The 15,892-nt window shown below is 39.9% G+C and overlaps 1 protein-coding gene across 1 annotated transcript in view; it reads left to right on the top strand.

Annotated features, from left to right (window-relative positions):
• LOC119725462 overlaps positions 1 to 15,892 on the top strand; it is a 57,241-nt gene that overhangs the window by 39,595 nt on the left and 1,754 nt on the right. The window contains exons 12-25 of the mRNA XM_038196870.1: positions 482 to 556; positions 915 to 962; positions 2,735 to 2,812; positions 3,426 to 3,473; positions 4,493 to 4,555; positions 4,791 to 4,871; positions 5,603 to 5,692; positions 6,277 to 6,381; positions 7,465 to 7,651; positions 8,323 to 8,433; positions 9,597 to 9,757; positions 11,735 to 11,857; positions 12,683 to 12,791; positions 14,372 to 14,471. Coding sequence (XP_038052798.1) covers positions 482 to 556; positions 915 to 962; positions 2,735 to 2,812; positions 3,426 to 3,473; positions 4,493 to 4,555; positions 4,791 to 4,871; positions 5,603 to 5,692; positions 6,277 to 6,381; positions 7,465 to 7,651; positions 8,323 to 8,433; positions 9,597 to 9,757; positions 11,735 to 11,857; positions 12,683 to 12,791; positions 14,372 to 14,471 — 1,379 coding nt within the window. The remainder of the gene's footprint in view (positions 1 to 481; positions 557 to 914; positions 963 to 2,734; positions 2,813 to 3,425; positions 3,474 to 4,492; positions 4,556 to 4,790; positions 4,872 to 5,602; positions 5,693 to 6,276; positions 6,382 to 7,464; positions 7,652 to 8,322; positions 8,434 to 9,596; positions 9,758 to 11,734; positions 11,858 to 12,682; positions 12,792 to 14,371; positions 14,472 to 15,892) is intronic.

The raw sequence follows: 15,892 nt of genomic DNA on the forward strand, positions 1-15,892 counted from the left end.
GGAAAAGGCCCGGTCCCTGCAGCTTGCCAGGCGAGTTATGGTATCATAAAGTATGTGTGATGAAGAGGATCTGAGGCCTGGTCACAGGTTGCTAAGTTGTAAAACAGGTCTCCTATGTAGGATGATTATGTTGAATTGGAGTTTCTCTATTGGATTTGTGAATGACCTATTGAGGGCGCCATACAGTGTACTCAGAAGAAACTGTGAAGGACCTTTTTTTGCCAGTAAATACTAAATCACTTGAGCAGAAATGAAAATGGAGTATGAATGGCAAGTCCATGAAGGGCTTTGAATGTCAGGAGCAGGATTTTTGAATTGTATTCTCAATGTAACAGGAAGCCAATGAACAATAACTACTACGGTTAAATAGCAAAGCAAATTTGACTTTTTGCCGATACGTACCGAGAGCACACCGTGAGCTTTGGCGTACAGTCTTTCAAAAGTTTGTAATTGCCGTATATTTGTCACGTCTGTCTTGCAGCCAATACTTGCACAACGACCGCGGTTGCCCTCCAAGCCCAAGACTCGGGGCAGCAAGTCCGACCCTGGCTTTCCTGTAAGTTTTGCTGATTGGTGGATGAGAACCACCAATCCACCAATCAAAGAGACGGCATAAAATCCGTCAGAAAAAGTAAAAAATAAATGATGAAACAATTGTCCTTTTATTATGGATATAAAGCTTTTTAAACTCCCTTGTATAATTGTTTGTTGAATAAAAAACCATGATAAACATTGATTGCACATCACATTTTGGGCTGAACCACAGCAAAGACAGTTAAGAAGTCTCATTTGTTAACCGTGAACCATGTTGTTCTCTTCTCTTTTTTCGTTATAAATGGTACTCAAAAAGAAAGTAAACACATTTTAAATTGTACTTTGTTCTCAATACTTCACTTATTTTCTTGTGTCTTTAGAATGACGTTCAAAGCGTTGAAGACTGGAGCAGTAGAAGTACTTCAAGTGTAAGGCATAGTTTGTTGGTTTTGTTTTCATATTTCTCACTTTTGTAACTGATTTTGAAGATTCACTAAAAACTGTTTTGATAAAGGTGTACACAAACCGTGAAAGGGTCCATGACATGAATACGCTGGGGCTTGTTTTGTGAAAATATCCATTCCTCAAAAAATGTATGAAAGATATGAGACATCCCTTTTTCGTTAAGATTGTTGAAGCGTCCACTTTGATAACATTTACAATATTCCATGTTTTTTTTCTGACAACTGTAGGCATTGTTTCTGTGATGTAACTTTAGGATCAGGAACACATGCTTCAGATTATGGGTTTTCTATGCAAACTATGAACCAATATTTTTGATAACTGACAAACATTTGTGATGCGATCAAGCTAAATGAGTCGTTTGTCGGGAATTTTTTATTTGAAGATACATACAGGCCAAAATAGGGCAACTTCATCACATCACTTCGTGACATCTCTTGGTGTTCCGACTTCCATAGTTTTTGAACTAAAGACGGTATCAGCATGCAGTTTTCGCAGCAGCAATGCTGAGATTGTGCTCTTTTCAAATCTGTAAACAAATAAAAGTGACCAGGGTCGACAAACGACTCATGTAGCTTGATCGCATCACATTTGTGTATTTTGTTCTTGTTTTTTTCCCGCATGTACTGATACAACAATGCATCATCAAAACCAAAGAAATTGCAATATCAAAACCCACCAAAATACTAGAAACTATTGGAGCTGGACTAGCTGTAACACTTGAATTCTGCCTGAAAAGTAAATCAACTTATTGCTTATGAAAATGAACATTTGCATTAGCCTAAAAATCATAAAGGCACAAGAACAAAAAAACACGTGAAGATTGCCAAATGAAACTTGAACATGAAGTTCAATGAGACACAAAGGTGCATTTTGGAGGATGGCATTGCATAGTTGTATTACACTGTTCTTGACAATTGTGTTACTCAGCAATTCCAATCCTTCCCAACCGTTAACAAACGTCTGGAAGGCTTCATTAATCAGTGTACGTATATGCCAGGGCCATACGTTTTCTTCAAATCTTCTGGTACATACACTCTAGGACTTTGCATGAATGTGACAGCCGGTAGGGCATGTGGAATACCAAAATGGCTTACCACAAAAAAATAATGTCTTACATTTGTCTTGAGCAATTGAAGTGATGTTTCCCTGTAAGATGGCCTGTGTCTCATGCAGCTTGCACTTTTGTTGTTCCATTAAGAGTCTACATAGAGGAGCTGCTTAGGTCAATTTTTGCCCAAAATCGTGCACAGAAAAACAGGGAAATGGATGCTAAATACAGTTTTTATGAGTTTGTATTGTTTGCACCCCCTTTTTCAAAAAAATCAACCTCCGCCCCAAAAATGGGCGAAATCCAGGATGGGTCCCGATCTTAAAATGATTTCTAGCCCATTTTGATCCCACATGCCAAATTTCATGCTTTTACCACAAAGTGTACGATGTTTCGCTCAGCAGCTCCACTAATAGGCTGAAGCCTGCATGCGTGAATCATATATAATTGCCAATTCTTACAGATGAAGACGCTCGCTGAGATGAGGCCTCATACGCTCTCATTGCAAGGACCTGGTGGGGAGGTATCACATTTTGTGTGATTCTTTGAATCAAGTCCGTGATTTAATGTGGAGTGGAACATGCATTGATTGGGTCTAGGAAGCCCAGTGTGAAAAAAAACAAGGTCTATCTCTATCGATACAAAAAACTCATGAGTGTGGACTATATTCCGTTCGTTCAATTGCAGGTCTCAAATACGCCACCCAAGAACAGACCTCCGCCGCTCTCAGTTTACAAGCCACAAGAAGATAGGATATCACATTTTGTAAGTTCTGCATTCCCGCTCGCAAATGCCTCTTTTTTAAACTCCTATGGTCTGTTTACCTGCTTAGCCTGTTTGACAGACTAGTATTTTTGGTTTCAGATTTTTTTTCTTTTTCGAACGAGATCATTAAGTTATTTGTCATATTTTGTGACTGGTGTCATTTTCATAAAATGGAACTTTGAAGGAATTTTACACCCTTTCCATTCTAATTTTTCGTAAAATTTACTTTGTTACTTTTTGACATTGAACAGCTCATTTCATGCGTCTTGAAAAGACTGATTGCCGTAAATTTCCTCTCGGCACGTAATATCACTCTGAAAAGTTTATTTGTTTTGGCTAAGATGAGCTCACTGCTTGGTTGATTTATATGGAAAATTGCATTAAAAATTTGATGCACAAGTCTATGGGAGAGTCTCCCAAAATGACCCATTTCCGTAGTTATAATTTATACATTTATATTGCAATAATTCAATTAGAATATGATCAAATTCGCATCACAATTGTTATCCGTGTTCATCAGCAATGAGACCCTGCATCAGCAATCTAATGAAGCGTTGTAATTTAGGGTCAATTTCAAATACCTAATTACTTTTTCCATTGTATCCTGAAACAGCCGTCTGTAACGCCAAGGTTGCAAAAGAGTCCATCGCCTTCGCACAAGGTAAATATTAATATTTTTTCAAGTCCGATTGGACTGGAAATAGCCGTCGAAACGTTCACCCAGCCTGCTGCTGTAATCAGCTGGCTGCAAATGTAACTGTTTCAAGAGAAATGGTCTGTAATTTGCGAACACCTGATCAATTTCCCGTAAGCGATAATTTTTAAAAACAAATGGTGCGAACTTTTTTTCATACAAATTGAAAGAATAATGATTCGATCTTAAGAGGATCTTTCTATTCTACTGAAAATGTGGTTTAAAGGGAATGTACAACATTTGCAAAAACCCCAAAAAATAAAACTACCAAATTATTATGAAAAACCTCACTGGACTGTACGACAATGAAAGTCGAAATCATCCTGTAAGATCCTGGCACCTGGTGTGCTGTTCTTTTAAGAAAAGTGGTTTTTTGTATCAATTTCCCACGCTGATCTGCAGACCCTCGTTGGAAAAAAATGTCTTTCCCCCCAAATATGTAGTCACTTATTTACTACATTTAGTTAGTCCACATTTTGTTTACAATCGGTTACACATCCCTGAATGGGTTCATACCAGCTAGTCTGGTTCTCTGACCTTACAATTCCCCGACGTCTATAAATTGCTCCGTTTCATCTTAAGTGGGGTCAGGGAACCAGACTATACGAACATGATTGTTTTCCTTAGTTTTTCCAGCATCTACGAACACAAAACTTCAAACAAGTAAGTGTAATAATATCTGCTATAAGATACTTACCCCCAAATCATTTCTGAAAATTACAGCAAAAGCAAATGTTGCATGTTCCCTTTAAAAAGACATATCAAAAACAATCGTCAAAGTTGTGTGTATATAAGTTGTAGTACATACATAGAGTATACAGTATAAATATTTCATATGGTAAATGGAACGTTAGATGTGTGTACTGGTTTGTGTGTCCTAGCTTGTGCGAATGGCACTCATCTAATTTCCAATGTTCTTTTCTTACGCATACAATGTTAAGGAAACAAAACTTATCTTCTTTTGCATGTTTGCCCTTGTATGTTAGGCATCTGTTGATCCTAAGAAAATGGAAAAGGCCTTCAGAACGGTGCGAGACAGCACGGCTAAGGTACGTCATCTATTCATTGATCGATTGATAACATTTAAGATTTAAATGGTTAAACAAATGTGCAATTTAAAGCACCTTTTTACAATGTTGACATGGACATTTCAGGTTTCATTTTAAGACAGACACTGTGTTCTTCAAGGTCTACCATCATGTTGCTCTAAACAAGTCAGTTATTTTAAAACAAAGAGTAAGATAACACTTTAATTAACCATTTCATTTTGCTGTTGTGTAATAGCCACCCAATCCAGCTGAATTCGACATTGAACCCGATGCACTTCACCAGGTTGCCACCACGCGTATGAGTCTTTCTGATCCCGTAAGATATGTTTCTGTCTGAACGAGCAAGATCCTCCACATGGAGAAGTGGGGGAGAGGGGGGGGGGGTGTAAATCTAGTTGGACGGGGAGGAATGGGACATATCCTCCTCCCAGTTTTGGGGCTACGGGATGCGCGTTTTGAACAAAAACAAAGTGATTTAAATTTCCCTTTGTCCTTCCCTATTCATCGAGACTGATCTAGACCGTTATTCACTAATCTTTCGTTTGTACATGTATATAGACAGTAACATGCCTTTAATAAGGCGGCGTCCATGGGCGTCGCTTGGGGGGGGGGGGGGGGGTAGGCCCCAAGGTTTGCTTTTCCCTCCTGAAAAAGCAAACCGAAAAACAAAAACATTTGAGGGGGAAAAAGACGAGGTGCGATGTCAAAACATAATTTATTGCACATTTAACAACATGGGCGTCAACGGGGATGCCAATGGGGGTTAGGTGGGCAAATGTCCCCCCGCCTTCCCTCAAAAAATAATAAATTGAGAATATGCTACAGAAGGTACGAAGATTTTGGGGAAAAAAACGTTTTGTCCCCCCCCCCCCCTAGAAAAAAATCCTGGCAACGCCCATGGCGGGGTCAGATATGTTTTTGTAGGCATAATCGTACCTTTTGTGAATTCAAAAGTTACTAAATTAAAATAACAAGCAACACCCTTTCAGGTACATATCACGCATAAGTGTCACTTTAATTCGTAGTGATAAACCGTTTTGTCTGCAGGAATTCATGAAAGCCATCATGGAGGTATACTTGTCCCTGATGTATGAGACATCAAATGGGGAGGACGACTACGAGGTTGCAGTCCAAAGGGTGAGAATCTCCCTTTAATCAGAAGAAAACAAGATTGATTGCAACAACACAGTTTTTACAGCTGCCATTTTTGTTTTCATCCTCGTTCACGTCTGCACTTTTTTTTTCTTGACACCGCATCACAGAGAATGTCGGCGATTTTATTATTATTAATAATAATCATTTTTTGGTAATGAAACCAAGGATTCCACAAAGCGCCCTAGGCACTGTAGCTTGCGATCCTAAAGAAACCTGTAGAAAGGAGACAATGAGAAGAATTACAATTTTAGAGGTGGGAGCACAACCCCAGAAGAATATTCTGGGAGGGGGGAACCCACGGAATCAGGCAGGGACTGAAAATCGAATCCACATGTCGGCCCAGGCGGGATTCGAACCCGGGTCACAGCGGTGGAAGGCGAGGAAAGTGCCAACCTGACTCTCACGAAATTAATTTGTATAAATAGACGTAATTGATTTTGAATTGACAGTGCTAGTTTTTTTAGTTTGAAATGTCGACAGTCTATGTCCTGCTGAGAGTTTAAGTATTTTGCTCAAGGTGATATATCATTGAGAGAATATACTTGGATTTTAACAACATTTAATAGGAGCAAGAGCGGTTAGAGGTCGATGAAGGACCTGCCGTAGAGCCACGTGTGCTTATGCGCAGAAAGTCCATGAGTGCTCAGTTGACACTCAGGAAGAAACGAAAGGTAAGTCCATGGCTTTAATGAGTTGTTTTTAGCCTAAATTGGATGACATTACTTTGTATAATGATCCCTATTGCCCCATGTAATAGTGTTCAATGTTTTCGAGTCCCTGCAATTCCATCACAAGGCCACCGAGTCTCAATTCAACTCATCACAAGCTATTCAAAATGAGGTTTGACAAAGGCATTCCTTTGTTATTGTTCAGCTACTGTTACTTGTGACTGGACTTGTGATTTACTTGTAGATAGTCCGTGAACTCGACGACACCCCCGGTTGTCGTGGAGTCACTAACTTGTCTTTGTGCCTTGGCCCAGTGGTCTGGGGTATTGAATTCGGGGTAATTCTGCTGGTTGTGGCTCCGGGCACGAGTCCAGCCTGGGTTTATGGTGCGTGTGCCCTTCCTTGAGCAAGGCATTTTTTTTCACTTGTTACTTCTCCCCACCCAGCCGGTTATTATGATTGATTTAGCTGCCTTACGTCAAAATGGCAGCATCGAACTGCATACTCCCTAGGGAGCTTCGATGGTATTTAGTTTCATCAGCCCAATGATCATGGGTAATAGTAATGTAAAGCTATATAAGGAACCCGTTGATATTACATGTATTTCACTAAATGTACCGTTAAAGAGACATGTTATCGTTACTTCGTCGAACGGTGGGAGACATCGGTCCTTCGGGAGACATGTTCATGCCTCCGTAATGTCGCAGCCCCCCTTTAGAGGCAACATTATATCGTCGCAATTAGGTTTTATTTGTTGCTTGTGGTCTAATTAGTAAACAAATTAGTGGGGAAAAAGGACAAGGGAATATTGGGTTAGGGCACATTTAAGTTTGAAAAATTGTGTGCACAAGTCTAAGAGAATGTCTCCCAAATGTCCAATCCAAAGTATTATTATTACTATTATCACAAGTCCGGGCTCAAGTTAATCACAAGTCCATTCGCAAGTTCGGGATTAACAGTGACATATAAGGCACGCCTTTTTACAGTTCATTAGAGTAGCTTGCGTTTTGAGTTATAACGTTAGTGCAGGTCTATTCTCACAAAACTACTTTTATGTGGCTTAATTTGTATGTTCGTTATTTCCAGACCGTCCAGTCAGGAGACGTGTACGTCAACCAATGGAACAAGCAGTGGGAGTTCAATCGAGCCAATCTGAGTGTGGAGCGGGAGAAGCCGCTAGGGGAAGGTCAGTTTGGCAAGGTGTACAAGGCACTGGCCAAAGGGGTCAAAGGTCGAGAAGGAGACACACTGGTGGCTGTCAAGGAGCTCAAAGGTTAGATAATGTGATTTGTGAGATACAAAAAATGGAAACATTTGGAGGCTAAGAAAGCATTCAGAATCAAATTTTTTTGTTTAAAAACATAGAAAACTCAAGCAAGATTTTTGTATTCCTGTTGTAGCAAATTCCAGTGGCAAACAATATTGCTTGATCGATCGAATTTTCAACAATTTATTAATTCCAACCATCAACAAAATCGGTTTAAAAGGAATCCACCACCATTTCACACTCCCCCCTCAAAACAAAATGAATATTCAGTATTCATGGGCCCCTCTGGCCTTCGTAGTTTATTCAAGGCGAAACCGCGGTGCTCATAGAATAATTGCATACCTTATTGGCACAAAACTTTGAAACAAAAACGCTTGTAATTGCGGCATTCTTTTTTAAAGCTAATTTGAGACCGGAAACCAGAAACTTTATAGGCCTATTATTCGATCACATACAAATCCTAGTAAGCCAAATCGAGGTTTCGTATGAGCAATGAATGGTGGGACAGAATTTTGGTAACACAAACTCACGAGACGCTGAAAGTAAGTCGTTTATGGCCGACTAGGCGTGTATGACTGATTTTGTTGATCCCCCCAAAAATATATTGTTCAGGCGAGTTGGCACATGCGCAATCAAGACTTCAATTTGGCTTATTCTATACTTTGTTTCTACTACAGACGGAGCAGGCGCGGAAGAGAAAGATGAATTCCTGAAGGAGCTTGCTATCCATACCATCATGAAGACACACCCTCATGTAGTGGAGCTCCTGGGTTGCTGCATACGAGACGGTGGGTCATAATACTCTAATCCTTATACAGGGTGAGTAAAAAAAAACCACGAAACCCAAATGCCGGGACCATTGTTTTAGTGAAGTTCTGCATGTAGCACTTTCAAAATCTAGGATATGAAAACACAATTCATAAGCTTTCTTTTAGTACAAGAATCATTCAAATCACTGATGTACGTTTTTAAGTTACAGCGTTTTAAACACAACCACCGTTTTAAAGTTCTGTCCACGGATCACAAATAAGGTGTGCGTTTTTCAGCAAAACGAAAACAATTCACACACATCCTTTGTTTTCGTTTGCTGAAAGAACACTGAACTTTTTTTGTGGTCCGTGGGCAGAACCTTAAAACAGCGGTTGTGTTTGAAATTCCGTAACTTGAAAAGTACAAAAGTAATTTGAATGATTATTATACTTAAAGAAAGCTTATGAATTGGGCTTTTATGTCATAGATTTTGAAAGTGCTACATGCAAAACTTCATTTAAACAATGGTCCCGACATTTGGGTTCCGGTTTGTTTTTACTTACCCTGTACATTACAAGCGGGATGCCGTGCTTCGCGTGGCACCCGCTAGCTGGGAGCAGTGGTAAAAGTTGTATTGTTTGCAGGTTGCTAAAAAAGATGTCAGTGGAAAAAAAAAGAAATGAAGAAATGGATTTCTGATCGTTGCATTCGTATCTAACGCTACTGACAGTGCCCCCTCACATTGACGTAATACAGTCATGTTTCGAAATACCCTGTCAAACCCGGATTGCGGGTCAAATCTGACGGGGGCATTTTACAGTGTGTCCTGCTGACACCTATTTTCTGCAGCCTGGTTGGTAGGAACTGATTATAATTTGCATCTGTCAGATACCATCTCGCATAGACCTTTCTTGAACGATTTTAGTAAGATCATGTTCTTCTATGTTTCTCGGGATTACCCTCCTTGCAAGGGCTATGAGTCACGGAGAAACAGTTGGAAAGTATTTTGGAACCAACAGGTTGATCACAAAAAATCTTGATCTTTGCGCTCGAAACCCTCATTAATTAAAAAAAAAATAATACATTATTTTATTGAGATTCATCTCATTATTTTTATTTTTATACATACATTTCGCTTTGAATTAATCTTTACGATATCAACTTTCAAACCTCCTGATGTTCTCTTGTGTGGTGGTGACAGAGCCAATATGCATCATCACGGAGTATCTGTCTGGCGGGAACCTACTGGGTTTCCTACGAAGCAAACCACCCAGGGAGACCGGGAAAGACCTGATACGGCACTACCTCGCCAAGTTTGGGCTTCACATCTCTAGGGGCATGGCCTATGTCTCACAGATGGAGGTGAGTTGTCTTAAAGCTGAGTTGTCTTAAAGCCACCTGGAGGAACATTTGCAATTAACCGGTAAAGTACCCGGAGTCAACGTGCCAGATAGGCCACAGCCTTGGGTTCGGTCGGTATCAAAGGAGGGGAATAATGCTTATTGTGATTTTTGGCAAGGTATGCACCCCTGTTGTTGGAAAATATGTGATACCATTGAAGCGGTGGCAGCTTTTTGGGTGCTATCACATTAAAAAAAAAGTGGCCAAAACATGCTTGTAACCGCATATAATTAATCAGGTAACAAGCATATTGGCGGTCATTTTGAAAAAGAAGATTACAAGTGATAACACCAAAAAAGCTGCCACTGCTCACACTGCAAAGCTATCATACAATTTATTCCAACTCGAGATGTGCATACCTTGCCAAGACTTGCTATGAGCATAATTCAGAGTCGTAACGAGTCACTTATTTTTGTGACTCGAGTCGAGTCGAGTCATTTTAAAGAAGTGACTCGAGTCGAGTCGAGTCATTAGGTCAAAAGTTCGAGTCGAGTCGAGTCGAGTCAAATATTTAGCTCGAGTCAATTCGAGTCACGATTATTTGAACACTTTATACCAAAATTTATAAAAGGAGGCCATAAGTTTAGCCAGCGTTTGAATACAATAGCTTTATAAGAAATCGCCCAAAACCAATGATGAAACAGCGAATTAGAAAATGTGTTTAAAAATCTGGTTCCTGGATAGTATTTTGTGCGTTCTAGAACCATGAGGTGGGAGTCTGTGACACGTTGTATATTTGTACATGACTGCTATTCGCAAAGTAAAGTGAGCATAAACTTTTCACCGTAAGTCAGTGCAAATACTTTTCGCCAAGTTGCGCTTTTATTTTTGGGACTCGAGTCTTATTAGCCTTCGCTCGAGTCGAGTCGAGTCTTCTGATGAGGGACTCGAGTCGATTCGAGTCATTTGCTCGCAGTGACTCGAGTCGAGTCGAGTCATTTACCCTTAGGGACTCGAGTCGAGTCGAGTCACCAAAAATTGTGACTCGAGTCGGACTCGAGTCTAGTCATTGACTCGAGTCATTACCACTCTGTGAGCATTGCTCCTTTCGATCATTTGATATTGATGGCCCGATTTTCGGACCGAAGCTTATAGCCTAAGATACAGTTTTGAAAAGCCAGGGCAGAGTGTGGCGACTCGACTACAACAGTCGACCAGTTTAAACTAAATGCAGAAACCTTGCTGCAGGTGCAGATAGGAGCGGTATAAAACCCTGTGAGACTACTCCGCCTGAAATGGCATCGTGTGGAAGAAAACTATCATTGCTGGTGGTTTCAAAAATATATTCACGGGGGCAAAAATAGAGACCAAAAAGTGTGCATACTTTTTTGCTCTAGCGAAAATGTGTAGTGTGGTTGAAACTTCAGTCACGTACAACCAGATTTTGTCGCTTCAAATGAAAGAAATGCACACAACAAATGGACCGCACGTACATTTAAATCATGGTAGATTTCCATACAATACAGTTTTGTTGTGTGTCCAAAAGTCAAGAAAAAGCAACATTCTAACTATTTTTTAGCGGAACATTCTGAACATATATCGGCAACCACCTGAGGTTCCGAAAAGGGGGCTGTATCATGTGTACGAGGCCTCATACCTCAGACGCCTCATAATATCCGAAATTTTGGACTCATGAGACATACATTCCGCCTCATAGGTCCGACGCCTGATAAGTCCGACAATTGACAAACGCTGTTTCGGACTTATCAGGTGTCGGACCTATGAGGCGACGGACTTATGCGTCGTCGGACCTATGAGGCAGAATAATTAACTTGTATGCCTCATAAGTCCGACGCCTCATTGGGGCGTCGGACCCATGAGGCGTCGGACTTGTGAGTGGACCCCTCAAAAAGTCGGCAGCAAATGAAAACCGGATGACTGGTGAGTTTTTTTTTAACATGTCGACTTTTTATTACTTTTTTGTCACAACGACAACAGATCGTTCATCGTGACCTTGCCGCTCGCAACATTCTCATTAGCGAGGAGGAGGTGTGCAAAGTCTCGGACTTCGGTTTCGCTCGGGACATCTTCGGCATCGGCTGCTATCCTCGCGCCCCGGATGTAAGTTGCACTTCTTACCAAGAAGAAAACGCATTGAAATTCTTCATTCAAACAACAGGATATAAAATATACTCATACAAATGTAAAGTTACATTATCATGAGAATGGTGCGCTGTATTTGAATCAGCGAGTCGAGGAGAGGTTTTCTGAATTGGCCTTGACCAAATGAATGGATTCCCCACTGCTAATGAAGTATGGAAGAAAATTATGTGAAGGAAGGAAATATCTCTAAACATAACGACACTCTCCATACACAGCTCCCGAATTTTGCATGCTCCCAGAAAAATCTACTGTTTTCATTATGTGATGTAATAATGCCCATGCTATGCTTGATGCACATTGGCAGAAGAAGCTGAACTTTCCTATTAAACTCACAGATTGACACGTCTCAAACATAAATGCTTTACTTTTAATTGCATGAGGTCACTTTTAAGTTCAATTTTTTATAGTAGAGTTCATGTCTCTGCTTAAAAAAATAAGTATAACTACAAACAGACAGTAAGCCCCTCATGCTTAAAAAAGTACGGATATACAAACCTTAATTAAAGAAGGGTAGTTAAAACTTAGAAGATGCATTTGAGTCATTCAGATCATTGATCGATTGCAATTTTGAATTGATCTACTTCAAAAGAACTATTTATACAGCCCATCTATGCCCCGAATGATTGATGGTCGAAGACAAACATAAAATCGGAAACAAGATCGTAAGTCAGTGACCGAAAGTCACACGATTTTGGTTGTCACAAATCAATGGGCACAGACCTTTTAGACCTTCAACACAGTAGGAACGGTATAACCATCTCTATTGTTTCTCTCTTCATACAGAAAGCTCCGATCCGCTGGTACGCACCCGAGTCGATCCTAGACAACCTGTTTAGCACCAAGTCCGATGTCTGGTCTTTCGGCATCTTGCTCTTCGAGATTTCCACCCTAGGTACAGACAAAACATTTTGTCAACATAAATTTCATACAGACTGAGAAGATGAAAGTAGTGCCGTTGTCATATTCTGAGCTTATTGTGCTGTCTTAATTGGTTCATCACAGGTAATTAACAGACAATCGCAGACAATTCACATCCAATATCACAAGCAATTCACATAAAATCACAATCACCTCACATCCAATCACAAGCAATTCACGTAAGAACACAAGCAATTAGCTCAAAATCATAAGCAATTCACATCCAATCACAAGAAATATTCATCTCGCACAGGCAATTTACATCCAATCACAAGCAATTTGCATCCAATCACAAGCAATTCACATCCAATCACAAGCAATTCACATCCAATCACAGGAAACTCACATATCCAATCACAAGCAATTCACATCCAATCACAGGAAACTCACATATCCAATCACAAGCAATTCACATCACTCCCAAGCAATTCACATCCAATCACAGGAAACTCACATATCCAATCATAAGCAATTCACATCAAATCACAAGCAATTCACATCCAATGATAGACAATTCAATCCAATCACAAGCAATATTCATCCTGTCACAGGCAATATACATCCAATCACAAGCAATTTGCATCCAATCACAATCACTTCACATCAAATCACAAGCAATTCACATCCAATCACAGGAAACTCACATATCCAATCATAAGCAATTCACATCAAATCACAAGCAATTCACATCCAATCACAGACAATTCACATCCGATCACAAGCAATATTCATCCTGTCACAGGCAATATACATCCAATCACAAGCAATTTGCATCCAATCACAATCACTTCACATCAATCCCAAGCAATTCACATCCAATCACAGGAAACTCACATATCCAATCATAAGCAATTCACATCAAATCACAAGCAATTCACATCCAATGATAGACAATTCAATACAATCACAAGCAATATTCATCCAGTCACAGGCAATTTACATCCAATCACAAGCACTTCACATCAAATTACAAGCAATTCACATCTAATCACAGGAAACTCACATATCCAATCGCAAGCAATTCACATCAAATAACAAGCATTTCGCATCCAATCACAGACAATTCACATTCAATCACAAGCAATATTCATCCAATCACAAGCAATTCAAATCCAATCACAAGCACTTCACATCCAATCACAACCAATTCACATTCAATCACAGGATGTTGGTCATTTGGGAGACATTCCCATAAATTTGTGTACACAATTTGTCAATCTTCAATGTCACCCAACGCAAATGGTACCCTATCCTTATCCAGGAATCTCGGTGTATTTCTGTTTTAGACCACTAGCAATCAATCTAGCCTATTTTGGACACTAAACTTTTGCCTCCCTAATGTACGGTGTCTCCCTATGGTATAATTATTGATGACGAAATGGCTTCAAAAGGTACCATTAACAGGTATTTGGCTAACTTTGTATAACTCAGCTTGATGACGTTAACCAGCATAATCTCTATGTAGTTCTCACTGTAACTATAATAATTATTTTGTTCGGTCGATGTGACCATTTTGTGATAAGAATGGTCTTCTTTTTTGTGTGCTCCAATCAGGGAGGGTGGCGCCCTACACCAAGTGCAGTAACGAGGAGGTCAGGTTCAAGGTGTCTGCCGGAATACCTCCGAAGAGACCGCCCAATTGCGACGACGAGCTGTAAGTAGCGCCATCATCGAGATATTGGCGCTCTATTGTATTATGCCATCAGCCTGAGGGTTTGGTCAGTATCAAATCAGGGCATAAATGATTATAGTGAGCATGCGCAAGGTATACGGCCCCTAAAGTGGTAACAAGCATTTTGAAGGACATATTGAATAAAAGGGTGATAACACCCAAAACGCTGCCACCGCTGCAATGCTATCACATATTTTCCTACTCCGGAGGTGTATACCTTGCCAAAAATCGCTATGACGATTATTTCCCTCATTTGATACCGGTGGCCAAAATGTTTAACTTAAGCTGAAGGCCTAAAGTTATTTCATGAAACATCGGCTAAAGAGTGGTGCAATGAAATTTAACCTCCATGTTACAGACAGTATGAAAAGTTTCCCACAACTCGCCACAGCTTGATCATATTATATTGAGACGTGTCTCCTGCTTGTTCTTTTTACTACTGTATTCATGTAGCTTAATGTTTTAAATATGGATGATTGAGTTATACTTGGACCCTGGACCCTTAAAGCATAAAAAGTGACTTACTTCGCCGAATGATATTTCGGAAAGAATATTGCATTCTCATGCCATTTTTTCATCATGTGTTATCTCAATGAATGTCAGTCATTATATACACACATTTTGAAAAGACGTGAATCTGTGACTGAGACACATTTCCAATTCTTTTAGAAAATACTTTGAAAATGCGCTTGACTCAGTCTCCAATACTGTATCACAACCAAAGAAGGGGCGTCTATATAGATACTATATTCTTTGCGATGTTTTAAACTACATATTTTTTTCAAATAATTCCTTTTTATAAACCTCTGGCAGCAGCTTCCACACTTCACGTTGTGGTCTGTCGGTCGGTCGGTCTTTTTGTTCCCGAAAAAAATGACCAAAATAAGCCCCATAAGTTTCCAATATAATATAACTACCAAATTGTAATTGTCAAAAAAAGCAAACAAAATCAACATATAGATAACAAAAATTGTTTGTAACAATTCGGAAAGATATTTATGAAAAATTTGTAAATGGAAGCAAAATATGTGCAGTAATGCAATGGCCACGTGGTATATTGCACGGTATAATTGATGGGAAACTTAAGGGACTTGTTTTGGTCAAGTTTTGGGAACAGACTTGCACAGCGTGATTTTTGCGTAGGACGGCGGCCTGGTACGCACAATCTCCGGTCAACGTGACCGTCCGTTGCACGGTGAAATCGTTAATGTGCCAGCGTGGATGAAAGTAGCCCGGCGTTGCACTTTTGGGCGTCGCACTTTTAAGCTCTGGCAGGGATCATTTTGATGGATAACGTGCAAGACAGCCAGAGCTTATTGTTTCTGAAAATAATATCCACGATGGCCTGTTCTCCGCTAAAATACTGTTAAATATGGCGTGCTTTCTTGACATTTAATCCAAAA

The sequence above is a fragment of the Patiria miniata genome, unplaced genomic scaffold (genome assembly GCF_015706575.1).
Source record: "Patiria miniata isolate m_02_andy unplaced genomic scaffold, ASM1570657v1 HiC_scaffold_19, whole genome shotgun sequence".
Classification (NCBI taxonomy): Eukaryota; Metazoa; Echinodermata; class Asteroidea; order Valvatida; family Asterinidae; genus Patiria; species Patiria miniata.